This window comes from Ornithodoros turicata, unplaced genomic scaffold (assembly GCF_037126465.1).
Source record: "Ornithodoros turicata isolate Travis unplaced genomic scaffold, ASM3712646v1 ctg00001071.1, whole genome shotgun sequence".
NCBI classification, from domain to species: Eukaryota; Metazoa; Arthropoda; class Arachnida; order Ixodida; family Argasidae; genus Ornithodoros; species Ornithodoros turicata.
In genome coordinates this window covers 176854-197970 of record NW_026999459.1, presented here as the reverse complement: position 1 = coordinate 197970, position 21117 = coordinate 176854, and the positions used below count along the sequence as shown (strand labels likewise).

At 45.4% G+C, this 21117-nt stretch overlaps 1 protein-coding gene across 2 annotated transcripts; it reads left to right on the top strand.

Moving 5' to 3' along the window:
• Positions 1–225: 225 nt before the first annotated feature.
• On the top strand, positions 226–20298 carry LOC135376386 (uncharacterized). 2 transcript variants are annotated; one of them, XM_064608886.1, is made up of 11 exons: positions 226–351; positions 1554–1900; positions 2721–2822; positions 3924–4061; positions 4490–4591; positions 7139–7276; positions 7821–7922; positions 8768–8905; positions 10293–10394; positions 10718–10855; positions 14051–20298. In XM_064608886.1, exons 3-11 carry the CDS (start codon positions 2726–2728, stop codon positions 19813–19815), a joined length of 6720 nt encoding a protein of 2239 aa, XP_064464956.1. In that variant the 5' UTR covers positions 226–351; positions 1554–1900; positions 2721–2725; the 3' UTR covers positions 19816–20298. The 2 variants fall into 2 exon arrangements, with proteins under 2 accessions (XP_064464956.1, XP_064464957.1); XM_064608887.1 differs by having other exon boundaries at positions 226–356.
• The last annotated feature ends 819 nt before the right edge of the window (positions 20299–21117 follow it).

Below are 21117 nucleotides of genomic sequence, written 5' to 3'. Positions count from 1 at the left end.
TATGAATGTGAGTTCACTACATGCCATACAACATTTACTTAAATGTTATCATATATAGTAAACTATGTCGTACTTCTATACTATACTACCCTACCAGTTAAGCGACGATTTATGATTTACATGCTTCTTGCACTTAGTGGTGTAACTCTATTCCTTCAGTGCTACTCTAAACCCACATTCCCACACCTGGAGGTGACACTTACTCGCACGACAAACAAAGGCGCGGTGAAAGATAACGCCTTATCTGCCTTCCACATAAGCAGGTTTCCCATATGCGTCGCTTCAGACTCCGCCAGGTGATCGATGGATCTCCATCTCTTCAACTGAACATCACTGCAAGTCTAAAGTGAGGTGAGGTGAGGTCCCCAATACGTATATTTCTCAATATTATTTATGCTGCGTTGTAGCGATTCACTGTGTGGTTGCGATTATTTTTACTGTTCTCACTGTGTTGGCAAATTGTTTTTTTATGAACTGTATAGCGTATTTTTAGAAGCGGGATTTTCTTGCGTCTGTCTTTGCTTGTCCTGCTACTCCTCTGCGACTCATTATCTATTAATCGGTATCGTCACAGTAAATAACGTACGCTGTGTCCGGAAAGATGGTTCGTTAAATTCCCTAAGCATCACCGAAGCGTGCCCTTGTTTCTCCTTGGACTAATATAAAGCGCCACTCTCACCGATGGTCGCTCAGAATTCCCACCTATTTGTGCCGTCTGCTTTTTTTTTTTCCTTTCTCGGTGGTTGTGTTGCGGTTAATTGGAACGCTCGTCATTAATGCTATCATCCCTAAATAACTGCGTACTTCGCCCATCATTGTCACCTTGTCGTCTCAACACGATTTGTTGCATCCGCAGTGGGAAACAATCTCACTGCGCCATCCCTTCTCGTGTCTGGTGGTGTCTTTCTGAACAATTGCTGGCGACTTTTGCTCATAGTTTGTTATATAAAGTGTAAATTTAATGATCTACTCGCTAGGAAAGGTCACCTTGGGTGGTCCGCAGGCAGAAAAACAACTGATAAGACGATAAGAACCCATGAAGGCATCACGTGAAGTACCCTCTCGAGCCTAGGAAAGAGATAATTATCTCTTTCCTAGTCACCGTGATGTGACTAGGTCACATAGGGCACATAGACGTTGTAATATATAATCTTTTCCCCTTCTAGCTTAATTGATACATATTATAATACACATTTTTATATTTGTGCAGTTTTGAAACCTATAGCTCCCCTTGATGGTCCTCTATTCAACAGAAAATAAATTTTTTTTGTTATGTTAAACCGGTAGGGCCCTGCTGTAGGTGAAACTAACCTTGAATGACATTACTGACATGCCATTTAAAAGTCAGACTACGGACACTTTATGAATACGTTGTGGAGGCGATCTTCAACACAACGCAGTGACGAGCATGAATTTATGAACGCCAATCGTTGTTAGAAAGCATGCAGCAAGCCCTGTATGGAATGTGAGACAACACAGTTTACACCACACTTGTGACCACACCATGCAAGATCACCATGAGAATGTCTCGTAAGTCACATCGCACATTGCAGGTGGGCCATGGGTCCGGCGTGGGAACATCGACGACGATCGTAACTGAAGTGTTCGGCGGAGCCAGGGCACGATGAGCGCAGGGTACAAAGACTGACAAGTGATCTACCTGGTGCTTGAAAACAGCACTGAAGAAAAAGGTTTGTAAGACTCGAATACTATTATACGCTCCATTGTGTGGTATTGCATTCAGCCAGATAACATAGTTGACGGGGACCATAGCCCGCATTGCCTTGACGTTTTCTTTTACCGTAGCAGGTATTCGATCAACCACCCGTCAACACGTGCCATCACAGCGAGGGCTCCCAGGGAGGTCACCTTCTTGCACACGGTTGTAACGCGCAATAAGGTAAGTCCCGTCAGAGCCTCCCACTTACCAGAAACGACCGACTGACAAAAAAAAAAAAAAAAAACGGAAAAAAGAAAAGTAAAAACGCGTATGCTGGAATCTGTTGCGTATAATTTGACGCTAGATAAACATTTTGAACGTAGAACAGATTCCTTAAAGGGACTTTCTGGACTCCACATGTGAAGTAAATAGGCCTCATCACATGATCGTCATTCGTGTAGTAGTTTTTTTTTTTTTACGAACCCAAGCGGAAAATATTTTACTCATTGAATATGTTACTCGCAAATCGTTTATTTCGAGTTTCTTCGGTTATGTGACTGGTTGTTCGACATAATATTCTGAGTGTGAACAGATGTTCGAATATGTTTATTCGCGTCATCTTCTGCAAGCAACTGTTTCGATCCCTGCCATCTGGGAAGCGAGAGCTTCGGCCACGCTGATTGGTTTTCGCAAACACGTGGCCTTACCGGAAGTAGATGCAAACACGTCTTCGAAGGTGTCTTCAGTCATGTCATGGTTGGTTTAGTTGCGGTATTCTCAGTGCGAATTTTCCACGCGCAATTACTTTTACTTTCATTTCGTTATTATTTTTTTACAACATGATGGAAAGAGAGATACATAACAAACGTAAATATACAGTGTAACACACTAGTGGGTAAATAACGCAGTATAGGCAGTATAAAGACATGTTTGCTTCTATATATTAACTGCAGACGGCTTCATCATTTGCAACGCTCATTTTACCTCAGATAAGCGACCTTTTGAATCACTATGTTTCCCGTGTGTGAACCACACTCTGAAAAATTCTCCTACTTTGCAGAGACGATGACGACCGTTAGGACAAATAAATCGGAGCTGGAGCTTCACAAACTCCTTGAACGAGCAGTCCTTACGTCCTACTACGACAAATTCATCGAGATAGGTGAGCCAAAACGGAACTTCATATCACCGGGCATGTCATCTAGGGACGTGACACTTTCGTCGTCAACCACGCAGCGCCAACAGGTCGGGAGTGACCGCTGCCGAGGTCATGGGTTCGAAACCCTGTACCATGCGAGCAGGAGTTGGTCACGTCCTCCTCTGAGACTGTAGCCAAATACGCTGTCCCGTGCGATGGGGTTTAGCGAAGGTTGAGTAACTCTCAGTATAGGACGAATGATAAGGTACTTCTTGACCAGAGTTCCCTTTCGAGGCAAACCCCGAAGTTATTAGAACGCCTATTTCCTTTCTACGATCGCGAAGAGGCAAAGGTCCCAGTACAAAATATGGCGTGCCAAGGTTGTCTACACTGAGAGATGTGTTTATATTGACGCAGTTCATTTGCAGAAATATGTTTCAACGACAAATTTCACCGTGGAACCGAAGACCAGCTTAAATGGGTTGTCGGGTCCGGAAGCGCGTGCATAAGATCGATGGTGTAATTTTCTTCACCGCTTCATAGCTTCCTTGGTGAAGTTCCCCTCCCGAAAACAGCTTATATATTAAATAAACGGAATTTAAAAACTCGCACACTCTCAGAAGTACCGAAAAAAATCCCCCCAGATATAAATAGCGTTGATCCCGTAATATTTGGGGAATATATTTTTCGTAGGATTTTTTTTTTTTCATGTTAGGTGAAACACCCTACAACAGAAGCCTCAAGTCCTGAGAACATGTACTTTATATTACTAAGAGCAGCTACTTTCCATGACTCTTTGCATATTCTCAAGCACAACGATGGTCACCTCACGATCTAAAAACTAGGAATTAGAGGAACATCTGTTGGAATATAGATAATTACCTCAATACTATGCACGTTAGAGTGCAGATCCACGTGTCAGTGCATTGACAAAATGCAAAGCGTCTGTTCCGTCCACAAAAAAAAAAAAAGAAAGAAAGAAAAAATACGGGTCTAGATAAATAATCTTTCATATCGAAGACGAAGGCTGCAAACAATGACACTTGTACCTCTACAACGCGATGGATTTACTTGTCTTGATAAGGCATCTGTCCACCCTAACCTCACTTACGGATTTGCCCTTAGGCGGGGACAATGTGCAGCAGCTTCGTGACTCCAGTGATCAAGATATCGAGGAGTTGATCAACATTGTAGATATGGCCAGAAAGCCACCTCACGTCAAGAGGTTCAAGAAAACACTGGCAGAGTGGAAACCAGACACAGGTAAATGGAAAACCAAATTTGGAGAAGGGGCTGGATCTTATGTACCGCGTGCTGGCGTGCGTGCGCGATACATGTAATGGCCGTACAAAAAGCCGGCGTTTCGTTGAACTTGGCCTCAAAGTCCGGCCTCTCAAGCAGATCAGTTAACAAGCTATTTTCTGCAATCTCCGTAAGTCTTTCAAATGTTTCTAATTGCGTTCATGAACCTCCTACATGGAAGCAACGATTGCATAGGCTTCTGTGAGAACGCCCTGCTCTCCGTATATGCATAACTTGGCAGAAGTGTAGGATAGTTAGATAGAATTGCAAGCGGCTGCATTCCTCTCTAAAGAACTTACTCAACCGACAGTTACGTTACCGCCACATTGGCCCTTCAGTCGTTTCCGACAATGAAAAAGTGCGTCTGAATCTAAGAATAAAAACGACAGTTGCAGCAACGTCCACTCCAGCGGATGAAGCAGAAGGGGAGCTTCACAAGCTACTTCGAGGAGCGGATCTTCTCTCCTACCACGACAAGTTCATGGAGATAGGTGAGTCAGGATAGGCCGTGTCGATGCATACACGGATTACTAACGAAAGCTAGTCGTGCGTGTACAACTACGGACAAGAGACGGTGCCGCATGATTCAGAGCGTACCCGCGATCAATTAAGCCTGTTTGGAGAAGAGAAAGATACGGGATAAATTTAAGAAAAAGGAAATCCGCTTAGCACGCAATACGTATTCTGACTCCCACCTGGTTCGTAGGAGACGCCGCGCGACATGTCGTCACTGTTAGCGTTGCGTCTGGTGTAATAATGGTGACACAGAACACGATTGTCACGTTCTCACTGTAAAGGCCGACTTGCATTCTGAATAGTGACTCCTGGTGGACAGCTTGACAGACGAAGCAGGATTTCGAGCGACGTCAAATGTCGCTGGATTGCTTCTCTAAAGGGACGCTAAAATTCAAAATGAAGTTGCTCCCATATGAAAGTCAGCGTTTGAATTGGTGTAATGCAAACACAGTGCGCACAGCGCTAGCGCTACAGGAGAGAGCCACCAAATTGGAGTACCGACGAAATAAGCAACGCAGTTAAGATGTTTAATTGAGAAAGGAAGATTTTCATTTAGGGAAGGAACCAGAAAGGTCGTCCTACTTACAGAACACCACGATGGTCGCAACAGTTACTTCCCTCTAGTTTTGAAAGCCGTACTGTTCCACAAATTGGGAGGACTGCTTTTGCATACTACTGTCTATACATGTCTATACATGAAACACGTTATACAGGATGTTTGCTGTAACGCGTCCCTAAATTATATTTTAAAAAAAATACGGGAATGTCGCTCGCTGCATTCGTCTTTGCGGCACTTTTTTCGCCAGGGAAGACTGATTTTGTCGTATTTCAACTGCGATAAATTGAATTTTTAAAATTGATCTCGCTAATTTACCGAGTTAACCCCACGTTTTTCCAACGGAAATGGAATGCGCATGTTCGATTTACCGCGAAACATCACTGAAGGCGTCCAGCACCACAGCGGGAACACATGAAAAAAAGAAAGAAAGAAGACATGCAAAAAGGCGCCGTTTTGGGACTCCCAAGTCGCTGGGCGCGAGTAGTTCAGCGCTATGTGGGCCGTCGTTGCTCCGCCCCCTTCACAGTCCCTCGCCGCACAAAATTTGCTGCGTCACGCCTTCAGCTTCCCCTGACGCTTCCTGTCGTTCCACGCATATCTCTTCTTGCCGAGTCCCAAAACGGTGCTTTTTGCATTTTTTTAATGTGTTCCCGCTGTGGTGCTGGATGCCTCAGCTATGTTTCGGGGTAAATCGAACATACGCTTTTCATTTGCATTGGAAAAACGTGAGGTTGACTCGGCAGATTTGCGAGATCAACTTTAAAAACTCAATTTAATGCTGTTGAAATTTGACTGGTGAAAAAAAACTGAAAAAAAAAAGCTGGTGTCTTCCTCGTGAAAAAAGTGCCGCAAAGACCAATGCAATAAGCTGCATCCTTGTACTGTGTCTAGGTTATTTTATATAGTTCATAGGCACTCTATAGGAAACATTCTGTATATTTACAGTCTCCTTACCTGAACCTGACCCCATTGATGCCAGATAAAGTATTCGTAGCGTATTTTGAGCCCTGTTTGTCTTCCTGTTCTCGTGGATCTTTCGTTCCCATGGAGTTGAGATGACTACAGGTGTTTTGTCGACACTCCTAAATGATGTTTATCTTTCTTTTTCTTTTTTTGGTGACCGCCACGTTTCAGTTGTTGATCTTCTATGTACAGGCCCCGACAAATATTTACGGAACACGCAGCAGGTGTATTTTCTCCTGTGCGCGACAGCCCATATCCCCAAGCAGCACAATGTACTGAAAGTCGGGTGCAATAGGGGTTGGACTGGTAAGTGGAAGGCCTTGAACAGGCTTGTGAAACTAAAGAACATTGATGAAACACATACCGGCCACCCCTATTGCACTCGACTTTCAGTACATTGTGCTGCTTGGGTCAGCATGCACGTGGCACTTGTCCATAGGGACCCCCCTCCCTTTGGGAAAATCCTAGATCCGCCCCTGCTCGAAACATGGTTTGAATTGGTGTCGCTGCCGTCTCACTCCTCTCCCCCTCTGAACGAGTGAACAATCCCACTTCCGCTTGCCGCCAGGGTGTCGCACCGAGGTGGAAATATACCGGTGGCGTTTTCCGTAAACTTTTGCGGGGCCTGTACTTCTACTCTCGCGACAAAGAACGCCGTAAGCGGCACCGAAGGCCAAGCATCGCCGACGCTGGCCAAGGAACCGTCGAGAAATCACCGTGTGCAGGTGGGCTGAGCGGTTTTCTGACAGGCTGACGTCACCACCGCGGAACTCTGTGTCTTTCCGTCGAGAAAACGTTGTACGCGGGTTTCATTTTATAGCGCGGTCACCGCCATGTATCGCAGTCGGCGCTATTCTCCCGGATATTTCTAGGGTTCACTCACCATTCAACGTCTACTATCCACCCGTAGCCGTCCTTTCAGTTTGTTTTAGTGTTACTTCTATAATGCATGGAGTCACGTGTCTTGGAACCTTAACCTCCGTTTTGGAATTGTCTTTAGGCGGGGACAATGTTCAGCAGCTTCGTGACTCCGTGGGGAACAATTTCCAGGAAGTGATTGACCTTGTTGATATGGCCAGAAAGCCATATCACGTCAAGAGACTAAGGAAAGCACTGAGCCAGTGGACAGGACCGTCAGGTAAATGAAGAACCAAACGGGGAGAAAGAACTCCATCTTCCTGTATGCCGTATTGGCGTCCAGTATACCGGTGTATAATGGCACACTGAATGCCACGAAGGTATTCTTTGTTGGTTCATAAATCCAGCATTAGAAGCCAAGTAGTTGACGACCTTTTTTCTGCCATCTCCCCAATATACCTAATCGATCTAGGATCTAATTGCATGGAAGAACATTTCAAATTGAAGCAGATGATCACATAGGTCATTTGGGGGTACCGGACTTCCGCATGCATGGTTGCATAGAACTGTAGAATTGAGAGATAGAGGTACCGACAACGTACCCACAACTGACTCGATTCTCACACGCGCTGTCGCCACATCAATCACTCTGTAGTCTTATCTCTGAGTATCGTTAAATGAAGATAGTGATAGGAGTTTCACGTTATCTTACAATGAGGAAGATTTCAACTATGACTTTGTGTGGATGTCGGTCGATTATTGCGAACAGTCGTGAACCTGTCGAACCATTGAATCAGTGTGCAACAGTCGACATTGCTTTACAGTCAAGCTAACATCCACTGCGGCCCACGAATCAGAAGGGGAACTTCACGAATTACTTCGACGAGCGGATCTTCTCTCCTACCACGACAAGTTCATCGAGCAAGGTGAGTTAAAAAGTGTGTCTGTGTGTATCGAATACAAGCGGGATCCAGGCAGGTTGTTGCATTTGCAAAGGCGTGTGTATCTGTGGGCCGGTGGTGGTGAAAGGCGAAATATGAGATAGAGGAGAGTATTAAGATAGAGTTAAGCCGTCATCTAACTCTGTCCCAAATGCTAGTTCTTCTTCCTGCGCTGAAGAAGCGCTAAATTTCAACTCGTAGGTCCGTGTGAGCGCGCCACAAAAATTCCACGCTTCGCTAATTGGCAAAGCGCGGGGCATGGCGGATGAACGCTCCCAGCCAAAATGGGGCCTCAGGATGTTTTTCATATATTTTTACCATAGCCGTGTGAATGCAACTAGCCATCAAAACGGCAAGCTTTCTATACAGTTACAATTATTACTACAAATAAATCTTGTTCGACCGATTGATAATTTTGGCATGCTGCGCTAAGACTGAAGATGTTAGATTGATGGGCTGGTTGTGTTGAAATTCTAAAATCGCCAATGGAAGGGAACACGAAAAGAAATGCTTAGTCCTCTCGTTTCGTGCTCCCTTGCATGGTTTCTCTTGCCATTCTAAGCAGTAATTTAAGAATACTTATTTTAGAATGGGTTTAAATGTTTGCTGCATCCCCTGGAGAGAAAGGACGAAGAGGAGTGAAAATAGGGTCTTTGGGATTGCAGAGGTTAACGAGGCCTATAGTATAGGTCATCATGAAACTATTCAATGCGAGACAAAGGCAAAAATTCGTATCCCAGGTCTGGTAGGGTCTTCTGCGTTAGGGATGTGTCTAATGTGTCCGAGAACACATTACGGATGTTTAACCTCGGCATTGGATTTGTTCTCAGGCGCAGACAATGTGCAGAGGCTTTGTGACTCAACCGACGAAGAGTTCCACACACTCGCCGAGCATGTAGGCATGGCCAGAAAGCCCCTTCACGTGAAAAGATTGAAGAACGCACTCAAACAGTGGTCAGGCCATGCAGGTAATTGGAGAAATCCCTGGTTCTGGTAAAACGACTCACTTTTCGTGTACATGCTCCTGGCACTCCATGGTAGCATTCATACACGACGGTCCGTATTGGCCAAGGGGAAATCGGTTGTATACGTGCGGTGTTTTCTGATTCCCAGGTCATAGGTTGAGTATATAAATAGTAGCAAGGTGTTACGTGGCACTGTAGATCAGTTGAATTTTGCTTTACGTTTCCTTTACTTCAATCTCCGCCCGTTATGCTTCTAATTATTCCAGTCGTTCTCACGAACATTCCGCGATCCACAAAAGATGTTACGGCCCCTTCGGAGCACGTACAGGTTGAGGTTATTAAAGGCATGTGCCTTAGCAGGGATTCTGAAATTTCGAGGGGAAATTTGGGAATTGAAATGGGGGAAGGACGCCACACGGCACTCACTTGCGGTCGACACTTGTGTAGTGTATCATTTGCAGGACATCTCCCTCGTCAGGAACGCACCAAGGGTAGGTCATGGCAGTTTCTAGATGCGCGTGTCTTATCGCCGCTAGCGGTAGGGTCGCTCGCGAGGAGCAATACAGCCTCAAAAAACTCGAAAGAAGCAATAAGATACCTCTGAACTGATGCGCCTATTGCTTTGGAGTTATTATGAGTAGCGGTCCCAGGGGATAGCGCCTGGGTGAACGGCAAAACGGGTGCATTGCGGTGATCGAAAAGGTGTTGAGAGCCGATCACGTAGAGAGGCACCAAGGGTGTTGCAGTCCTATGTCTCAAACCTATACGCACGACTCCCTTGTCAAGGGGGCTCTAGTGACATCAGTCATTGTGTCCTTTTATGACCGAGTGCTTCTCTGGAGCTTGCAAAAGAAATTCAGTGAAGGTAATAAAGTAAGTGAAACGGTGGCCCCAGATGTTTCCTCATCCATTTCTCATGTCAGGGGAGCAAAATCCTCAGTCCCTCCTATGGTTTCATTATCTCGTCAATGAACAGCGCGATGGCCGTAGGTTGCTATAGGTCTGGTTCCCTTAAGGACGTGGACGTCAGCCGCGAGAGATATGCACGATGGCTCACAAACCCTATTGACTGACATGTCTCCCGCATTTCAGAGAGAGCTGCGTTTCGAGATTCGCACAAACGATGTAATACGCGTCTATTGCCCTTTGTTGTGAAACTCTGTATACAGGCCCTCATCGTATCGGAGAACCTTCGCTGAAATATGAACCGCGTAACAGGTGGTCAAGTGTTACATCCCCTTCTAATTATGTTCTTCCTCTTCCTGATCCAGTATAGCTTACGTATTCCTTTATGCTAGCGAGTCGATTTTATCTTATCTTAGCTGAAAATTTAAAATCTCACTACTCGGACATATGTGCCTGTACCGCCTACATTGAACTTCCTTTGCAGCCGTAATGACGTCCATTCCTTCAAACGAGTCGGAGCGTGAAGTTCACGAACTGCTTCAGCGAGCGGATCTCCTCGCCTACTACGACAAGTTCATCGAGAAAGGTGAGCCAGAATGCGTCTTCGCGTCAACCAAATATAGCGAGCTCACAGGTACTTCTGTTGTTTTTTTAACTATTAAGATCAATATTTTTCGACGTGCTCGCTGAACGATTTTTCTGAAGTCATCCGCGGTGGATCAGTGGTATACTGCGGCCAACTGCCTCGGATTTGAAATGGCGCGAATAATAATAAAAATAGATAAATATATCGAAAGGGCAATTTCTCTCACTCATAGAGCAGCGCCTTGCGTGGTCTACAGTGCATTTAGTAAATCGTCTTCGTGAGACTTCGAACGTGTTTAACTTAAGTGTCCAACTTGACCCTAGGCGTAGACAATGTGCAGCAGCTTTTTGACTCGACGGAAGAAGAGTTCCTGGAGTTCATGGATCTTGTTGGCATGGCCGGATTCCCTTTTCACGTGATGAGGTTCCAGAACGAACTGGAACAGTGGACAGGACACCCAGGTGAGCTACACACCACTGCACTGAGGCACAGCACTCGTACCTCGTGTACTCCACCTTGGCATTCCTGCGCGGAACATAATGACTCGGGGAACGTCGATACATTTTTCTTCGTTGATTCAGAATTTACAGGCTCACCAACTATTTTTTAAATCTCCTGGTGTCCTACTGACTAACGACATAGACTGAAAGAACGAACAAGCGTATGGACCGCATGATGGACACGCCTATACCCTAATGCGCTGTTCAGTTTTTTCTCAATTTACACGCTGTGTAGAACGTCGTGTCCACAATGCAAACTAATAACGTCTATCGAGGTCTCGCAACCCGTTTAGATACGTAGATCAAACAATCCACTGCTGTGTTTGTACTTGTGTACCACATAATACCTATCGTATATTTTTTTTTCTGTTTTTGCCATTTAAATAAGCCCTAAAGATGTTCGTGTTTTGCATCTCATAGGGTACTGGATGCAGGTATATTCCGCATTGAATGGTTGTTATATTAATACACGCACAATGTAGCGTAGGAAGTGTGTTGTTACTGCCGTTTGCATGCGCTGATGCGATAGGTTTTCCTTTGAGATGTCGTTCCAGTGCATACACAATATATGTATCCCATATAACGCAGATACAGGTTCCTGCTCCTGTGCCGCTTCAATGCACAGGAGTGACACCCGGGTGTTCCGTAAAATTTAGTGCCAAGTTGTAAAGCTCTCAATGGGCTACCATGAAATGTGCTTTCGACAGACGGGACGACCTAACTTTGGCTTCGTAAAGCTCTAACCGCATACGACGAATTCTCGGCGGAAAACAGGCCAACCGTCACCGTTTTTCCGGCGAGCCGACGCGAGCAATGGGAACTTCGCCGATGTCTCGACGACACCGGTAACAGAAAAATTCGGCGAGGAGCGGAAGCGGCCGCTCGATGGCTGCCAATAGCACTGCTCCACGCGCTATCGTTCCATGAGCGGACATGCCGTACCAGTGGCGGGCATTTCGGATGCTCGTATGGCTAACCTTGGAAGTGGGAAGGCACGGTGTCGCCCGCCCGCTGCTGTCTGAGGGCGCATTTTTTAGCGCTTGCTTGGCGAATATGCTTTGACTTCAAGAACTTGTTCTGTGTGCCACTCTAACTTTTCTATGTGTAGGAGAATATTTATCGGTTAATTTGAAGTCAAAATTTAACACGGAGTAAGGAAACGGCCGCTTGGGCACCACCGTCCGCTGCAGTGGAAACCTGTACATGCTGTTCATCCCGCCATTTTTCCGTCGAGTTTTTCCGCCGCCATTTTTCCGTCGAGTCATGCCGGTGGGAAATTGGCCGTTTTTCCGTCGAGAAACCGCCGCAAGCGGTTAAGGCTTAAAACTGCTGGATCGTTAGCCACCTGACAAGAGGGATGCTCCCTTGGCAGAGCTTGTGACATTTATTCAGCGCTGCTCGTGGGACTCTGTCGACTAAGCGTAAAACCGTGTGACACATTGTGCGTAACGTTAACCGATGACTTGGCCTTTGGCCGGCAGTTTTCGCGAAAATTGCCGTTGTTTTCTTTTTCTATTCCTTTTTCAGTTTGATGGGGGTCTGTTTATGGGAGTAGCCGAATTTGTCGCATGACGACTTAAGTCTCTCCCTATTATGTTTTTTTCGCAAACATCAACATCGAGAGCAAACGTGTGTGTGGTTGTATATTCCCCTTCGTGTTTGACCCTTGTCCATAACACCATAGGCGCCGACTGCGGGGGGCGCGGGGGCCCTTGCCCCCCCCCCCCCGGAACATGAACTAGGGGGGGCGCCGCCTCCCCCGGAAAGTCCCGCTAAGAGGCTGACACCAACCTTTGGGGCTCTGTGCGCCCGGGTCAAAAGAGCGAAGAGGCACCAACCCAAAAATGTATCTTGCAATTTGTAAAATATGTACCCGCCCACCATACTCATTATCATAGTACAAGGTGAGGCGAAGAAACACAGAGGATGACACAACACATAGCCTGAATTTCGCCCAAAGCAATCAGATCAATGAAACGAAGCAGTCGAAAAGGTACCAGCAACTGCTAGTGAGGTGTAACGGTAGGATCTTCGGAACGCATATTCGTTGGGAGCGGGTTCAACTCCCGCTGCTCCATTTCATTGACCATATTCATTACATTGCGCGCATTTCGGGTCAAACACCGAGGATTCAATACATTTTGTTGGTTTTGCACTCAGTTTTCAAAGGCGTAATGCCTTCAGTTGTGCCCATGTTCACTGTTTACGTTCTCTCTGTTTCTTGTTTTTTTTCTGGTCTTCCTTCCTCTTATTTCTATACCAGTTCTGCATACACCATAGGATCCCACCAGAGTGTGTGATTCTTCAGCTTTAGTTTTGTGTTCTTCATTTTTCTTTTCCCTTTCTTCCCTTCTTTCTGTTTTCTTATTTTTTTTACTTCCCCCTTTCATTCTTTTTTTGAATAACAAGCCGACATCCATCTGGCTTACCTTTCTTTTTTCTTTCTTAATAAACATATCCCCCCCGCCAGAGTACTTCCCTTTCCCCCTCCGGGAAAATGAAAACTCTCCGCCTCTGCATAACACTGCATTATGTCAGCCTTGCCAAGGTACCAACTACCCCATGCATATACCATGTGACGTAAGGTGACGTACACTTACGTTAGAATTGGGCCATGCGCACTTAGTCGTCGTCGATACGTGTCGTCTACTGTGGCCAGTATATAGTTTTGTGTAACGTCCACACAATCGTCGATGTTACGGAGGGTCGCGACCGCACGAATAGCCCCGAGAACAGATAGTTTAACCTTCGGCTACGTATCCCACGCTTCTTGGTTCCAGTGTGGGAGGGTTAAAACGATGAAATTCTTGCCCGGGGGTGCCACTGGATCTTTAGAGAGGTGCTGTTGCTGATTTCCTATTCAGAGATGACTCATCTACTACTCGGCCCTTGTCCTACTGACACATCGCCATTAACGTGGAATCGGCTTTCGTCCATTATGTCGCTGTTAAGCCCCACAATAATCTGATTTATGTGTCAACAACACAAAACAATGTACTATAATTCACACCAAGAAGGCATTTTTACACTCTGTTGAATTGTCACAACAGGAGCAAGCTGTAACATGTTACGTAACGATCATACATTGCCAGCTTGTGTTCGATTAATTATTTTGATTAATGTGCTTGTGTTTCTAATTTCCCCTAAAAATTGCAGGAGTTCCTCGTTCCTTCTCAAGAAGAATGGCTTCAGCATCCGTACCTGATCTACACATTGAAAGGTCAGAACAATGGAAGGAGGTCAGGAAGGAAATGCATCGAGCCATAGTGGACAGAGATGAGACCCGTGTTCTAAAGTGCCTGGATGCTGTGCCTGCCCTGAAACTGTGGTTAGACCCAGATGAAGATGTCTCTGCTCGCTACAAAGCTATTGAAGAGAAAGCTTTCCGCATTCATGGTCTGCTAGTCTCGCGTGAATGTCGACTCAAGGACACAGGAGAATCATCGTGTTACGAAGGTCTCACACCTCTTGGACGAGCTGAAATTCGACGGCAGCGGTATTACACCACAGAATGCGTGGACTCTTACATCGACTATCTGAAAAGCAAATCACGGAGCGTCACCAGATGTGATGACTTCAATGAGCGATTGGAGAAGATGTTCAAGCACCTCTCCAGTGACGAATTAAACAGGAATATTCTGAAAGTGGCTGCAACAGCACCGCACCTACAAGTACTATTCGACTTCAACAGTGAGAGCGTTCAGCGGACTACGGGACGGAGCAATAAAGGTGAAGTCGGTCTCACTTTCTGCAACAAACAAAGAGTTTTCGTCGGGGCCAGCACTACAGAAGCAGAAACTTGTGGAACTCTCATTCACGAGTTATGTGATATGGCACTTCGCCTAGTGTATAATAATGATGGCATGCCTTATTTCCGCGGGGATACAGAGAGAGAACAGCAATATGGAGCCATTCTGAATGACATAAAAGGAAGGAAACACGGACTGGATCGCCTCATCAAACTAGCTCTCAGCGATGATGAAGAACAAGAGCTAATTGTACGGATTCCTCACATACTGGCCCAATATGGTTGCGACGATCGAAATAGGGTGCTGGAACGGGAAGTACCAGAACTACGAAAGTTTTTCCAGGAACATGTCATCCCAGACATGCGGGAATACATTCAGAATGTAATTCCATCCGTAGAAGCAGAACAGATAGAAAGGGAAAACGCTAGACTGAACAAAGCTTTGAACACTGGCAATCTCAAAGTCGAGTTCGAGAAACCAATAAATAGAAGTCTCTGGGAGAAGGGGTCGCTTCACATCGTTACGGGTCCAGAACTGAGGCTTCTCGAAATAATGGTTCACAACTCTGTGCAATCTACTGGTCGACCATACTTGTTTTTCGAAGAACACGAGAACTACCCCACGCTGGACTGTGATGTGTTAGTGAAGAACAAATGTGCATTTGTGCTCGTGACAGTTCGTAATGTTACACACTTTATAGAAACTCTTAGATTCCTGAGTGACGTGTCCCGTGTGACTGGAACTAAAGTCATCTTGCTCGTGGAAGACAGTGAGAAAAAAAACTTGATCAAAAAAGTGCAAGAAGGTGCATTATTTTCCGGGGTGCACGAAGATCACAGGATCGACGAAGCAAGCTTTGAGCATGTCACGAATTGCTGCAAAAACGAAGTTTTCGAAAATTCTCGCGTAAAACTTCAAGGTCAATATGTTTCACTGCTTCCAGAGGCAATGAATATCGACACCTTCTTACAGTGCGTAGACACCGCTGTTTTCCTAAAGCTATGCGAGTCAGAGGGCATTGAGCTGGGACCTCCTCTTCATGAACTAGAAGAACGTGTTCAGAACTATTATGTGGAACGAGAGTGTAGAAGAGTCGTGGAAATTAACTTGAAGGAATGCAATCTAGATGACGACAGTGAGGCATTCGCTCTTCTGGGCTGTCCACACAATCAGGTCGCAACACTTCTACCTCACGGTTGTGTGGCAAAGGCCGAGGAGGAATTAACGAAGTTCGAGAAATTCGTACTTCTCCAAGAACCACGTGACTACGAAGCTCTCCTGGAAGATGGTCATTTCCAAGACAAAGTAGTGCACCTGCTAAAGTTCGAGGGACCTCGTAAGAGACTCTTGTGGACAAAATCAAATGGTCGTCTCAGTCATCTTCCAATGACAGGAAGTGACTGTTACACTGAGGACGAGTTGTTGAACGTAAACGAGAAGGTTGTCATAGTCTCTGCTGCACCAGGAATGGGAAAGACTGTGCTGGCATCTAGGTTGTGTACAGAGTTAAAAACTCAACAAGACACAAGAACAAGACAAGACAACACAGACAAGACAAGACAGAACTCACACAAGAAGCGGTGGGTGCTCTATGTCGACCTTCCTCAGAGAATGGCATTAGTCAAATCTGCGTCGCCTAGTCTGGGATATCTGGCGGATCTGTGCCAAGTAGGAAAGGATGGCCTGGAGTTCGCTTTCTTCGAGGAAAGCTTGAAGAATGGTAGCCCTTTCGAGGTCGTCGTCATGTTGGATGGCTTCGATGAAGTAAATGAAGAATGTCGAGAGTGTGTGGTGGAACTGGTACAGTTTCTAGCTAACAAAAAAGTTTACAAGGTGTACCTTCTTACTCGCACTGTGTTTAAACCCCATGTACAAGATACCTTGCACACTGTGTCATATGACCTCGTTCCTTTTTCTAATGAAAACCAGAATGAATTCCTCACAAGATATAGGGCCCAAAGAGAAACTCCAGCCACCAGCAATGAGGCATTTGTGCAAAAAATCCAGCAACTGTACGCGACATTGAAGGAGAAAAACAAGACAATCCTAGAAACCCCTCTCCTACTTCGTATGATGGCTGAGATGGAGAGCGGGGAAATTACCAAGTCGGACGATTACTCTTCATTGCTCAAAATTGTTGACATTTCCGGTGGGAGCAGTATATACACTGTACACATCTACAAGACGTTTGTCGAGTACAAACACCTTGTGCACCGAAAAGAGAAGGTGAAGGAAGACATCTACCGAAGTGCTGTGCGAGGGGACAACCATGACGCGAAGTCTCCATTCTACGTAAACCATGGTCTCCTGGCTATGAAGTGTATATTTCCTCAGGATACCTTGGAAATATTATTGAATGAAGACGAATTAGACCAGTTAGATCCCGAAGGAAGTTTCATCACCGGTGTTGATTCTTTCAAAGAAGGTTCTGTGAATAGAATTAACGAACGAGGAATTCCCGAGTTCGTTCATAAGACTTTCGCCGAATTTTTCGCAGCTCACTACCTGTTGGAAACGGCAAAAGGAAGAAAAAGATTGAGCTTTAGGAAATATGTCGTCGGATTGTATGGTGAAGCAGACTACGGGGCTGTAATGATGTTGTTCGATGGACTGGCGTCGGCGTCCTACCCACTTCACTCTGCTGTGATGAACAATGATGATTCATATTTTGAGCAACGCGTTATCGGAATAGAGGATATGTTGAATGTCGATGAGCTCAAAAGGACGCCATTGCACGTAGCAGCCCTGCATTCTGATAAAGCAACATTGAAGAGGCTTCCAATGGATGATGAACTAATCAGGGATGATTTGTTTCGAATGTCGCCGTTTGGGTACGCGGAGCTTAGTTGTCCATGGGAGGAAAAATACAATGGAACGTGGTGGGCACTTCCTCTGACTCAGACTTCAGCTGCGAGAGACAGACTCGATTTATTGTGTGCTCGATGCAGTGAGGAAGCAGTGAAACGCTCTACCGAAAATTTGCGCTCATGTGGAACCTTCGAGGAAAAGACACGTTTTCTCGAGCGAGCAATATTCACGGCTGTGATACACGACCTACGAAGCGTTTTAGACGTGTACCTGACATATGTGTCCCCGAGAGAGAGTATACGAGAACTTGACAGAGACAGCGTGGAGCATTTAGAATCACGCAAGAAACGAAGCTTGAGATGTTCTGCAGAGTCTTCGGTAATTAAAAACCTTGATGATTTTGTAGACCGGCTCAATAGAACTGTCCCTTTTTACGCAAACTCCGAGGCTGTTTGTAAAATGCTCCTTCCTTACTGTGATATGGAAATTCGTGATATATTGGGAAACACAATGTTGCACATTAGTGCGAATGAAGGAAATCTGGAGACAACAAAGTTTCATCTCGCGCATTCATCTGTCAACGCCACAAATGCATACCTTCAAACTCCTTTGCAGTTGAGTAGAGACCCAGAGGTTGTGAAGTTACTTCTTACTGGTTCACCGTCAGCCAATGCTCTCGATGATCGACAAGAAATTCCAATGGATCGACGGATCATGTGGAGTTATTTGGAGGCCGCTATATCGTTACTCCTTCGCATTCAGTGGAACACAGTGCTTCATGTGACTTCCGAGTTTGGTCCCCTTAACGCTGTGGTGGTTTTTCTACCCCACATAAGAGCACATGTGCTTAACTGCGACGGAAAAACGCACTTGGACGTTGCTTGGGAAGGTTTCAGTGAGATAAGTTCAAGGTTGGATGTCGTGAGGTGTCTCATCCCACACTCGCTCGTCAACTCACCCGAAACGATTGGCTCCTCGCCATTGTATGTTTGGGCAAAGGGAGGTCAAAGGAAAGTGTTGCAAACTCTATGGCCTTACTTGCGACACAGTGACCCTAAGCATGCACAGAGGATCAGCACAGACTCCGTCTGTGTGCGGGTGAATAAGGATTTCCAAGAAGAAGTTTGGTGTCTGAAACTCCTCCTCCTCCAATTAGATGTCGTCGCTGGTGATCCTTATAGCCGTAGACTGCTACATGATACGGTCGTACAGAAGCTATGTTGCATAGCGGAAGCAAATTACATGAAGCTGGTACTGCCGCATTCAAATCTGTGGGGGCCGGGTACATGGTTAGCAGAAAATGATGACCTTGTTGCCTTATTCCAGAGATGGTCGGACATGAATAATCCCGATGATCCGCGCTTTGACGATGCCAATACGCAAATTCTTGAAGACGTTGGCAATGCCAAGTTCCTAACTGGTGCACGGGAAGGTAATGTGGAAGCTGTGGAACTTCACCTCTCACATTCATCCGTATGCTTTACAGATGAGTTAGATAATACTGCATTGCACTTGAGCGCGTCGAACGGACACACAAATGTGGTGAAGCTTCTGATTCCTTTTTATACACCAGTGGACGTGATCAATGTGCATCGAGAAACGCCCATGCATGTCTGCGCCTCGAATGGACACTTGGACGTTGTAAAGTTATTATTACCCCGCTCTCGAATGAATTCCTTTGACATAGATGGAGGTACACCTCTCCATGTGGCCTGCGACGAAGGTGTCCTTGATATCGTGAACTTCCTTCTACCTCACTCATTCGCCAGTATGCGCGACTGCAATGGCAAAACATGCTGCTTTCGTTCTGCAGAAAAACAGAAGCTGAAAGTTCTGAGATGCCTCATTCCGCACTCTCTCGTTAACTGTCCTAATAGTGAAGGCGATTCACCGACGAAGCTATGTGCAAAATACCATAAGAAAGAAGAGCTGATGACATTATTGCCTTATTCTTGGGATTATGAAGTTACTACTTTATTGACGAGCAGCATGTTTCTCGTGTATGAGTGCGGGATGGATCTGGGAAGGATGTTTTTGCTGAAGCTTGTGGTTCTTCACTCTGACGTCTGTGCAGTAGATGTGTGTTATCGTGAAATACTCGACATCATTCGGGAGTCTTATGCAAAGACTAAGCCGAACCTGCTGCTAGGTGAAACCGAGGCTGAGAGAAGACATAGAAGAACGCAAGTCTTGAAAGATATTTCTGTCTTGTTTCCGCATACAAATATTTCCGCTAAGGACGACGAAGGCAAGGAACTATTACAAAAAGTCCTCGAAAGCAGTCAGGATCACGAATTGCACCGCTGTCTTCAGAAATGGACCCGCTTGAATGATGTTTATTCATATGATGATCACGATTGTTGACAACGGTTGTGGTTAAGCACCAAGTGGCACCGAGCTGTCAATGGACACGAGCTCTCAAGATGACATGAGAGTTTTAAGAGAGGTATCAACATCAGTAACGGTTCCGTACATTCCTCCGAAAATGCAAACGGCTGTACTATAGCAGTGGGACTTTTGGCTTTTATAAGGTGGTAAGTGTGTCTAAAACTGAAACAATGCATAGAAGTGAGAGAGAAGGCCATATACCGAGTCTAAAGATTTAAGATTTAAAAATTATGTGGGTCTAGAACCATCATTATATGCATCTCATTAACACCAGCTGAACCACAGAAAAACAGGACCACGCTAAGCCTAACGGCTTCGGATGAGTTATCTTGCGAAAGGTATGAGGCATGGGTTAGGTCAGGTAAGCGCATTTTAGGTTGGTTAGGTCTGGTAAGGTTACGCAGATTGGGAGAGGGTCTGTGGGAAGCCCCCACCCCCAGATTGGGAGAGGGTCTGGGGGTGGGGGCTTCCCACAGACCCCAGCAAAAGTCTGAAGTGAAAGAGAAAATCACTTTCATAATTGTCACAAATAACATGTTTTTCTTCTTAGCGTTGCGGAGTAGGTCTAGAAGGTGTTCCAGAAATGTGCCAATGCATTTTTTTAGAGTTCCTAATGTGTCTGGATATATGGTTACCTACTACTTACTTAGGGTAATAGTATGCAGTTGCATGTGACTATATTGATATAGCCATATCTCACCTAGAGTGGAGATAATTGTAATAGAGATTGAATGCCAATGTTGTGGAATCAATATGTTGTTCTGTACTCTTCTATGTGTTCAGCCGCAAGCACGAGAGGACTCAAATGAAAGCAAATGTTTTTGACATGTTGGAGCCTGTTTATTTCAAGTTATCTGAGAAATATCGCTGTATTTGCTGCTGAATTATATGTAAAATAACTGTTGTAATAACAATTGAGAAGCGATATAAATTTATTACATTGGTATAAATGTAAGACGTTCCAGATTACTCTGTCAGTCATGATTACAGACCCCAGTGTAGATGCAGATTGCGGATCAAATCTCTTCGATATCATCGACGTCTCTGCAGGAACCACGACCGTCTGAAATGGGTAGTCACACATTGGATGTGTGTGTGTGATTGAATGACTGCATGCAGTTGCTCATGAAGTAATGTGTCCACTTGGTGTTTTACGACGAGATGCAGAAGCGTAGAAAATCCAGCGAACAGGTAAGGAAATGTGAATTTAAGTGTCCCAGAAGGAGACTGTTTTTCGTCTGGGCTGTTCTTGTTCATCGTGAGGATATGCATAATTAT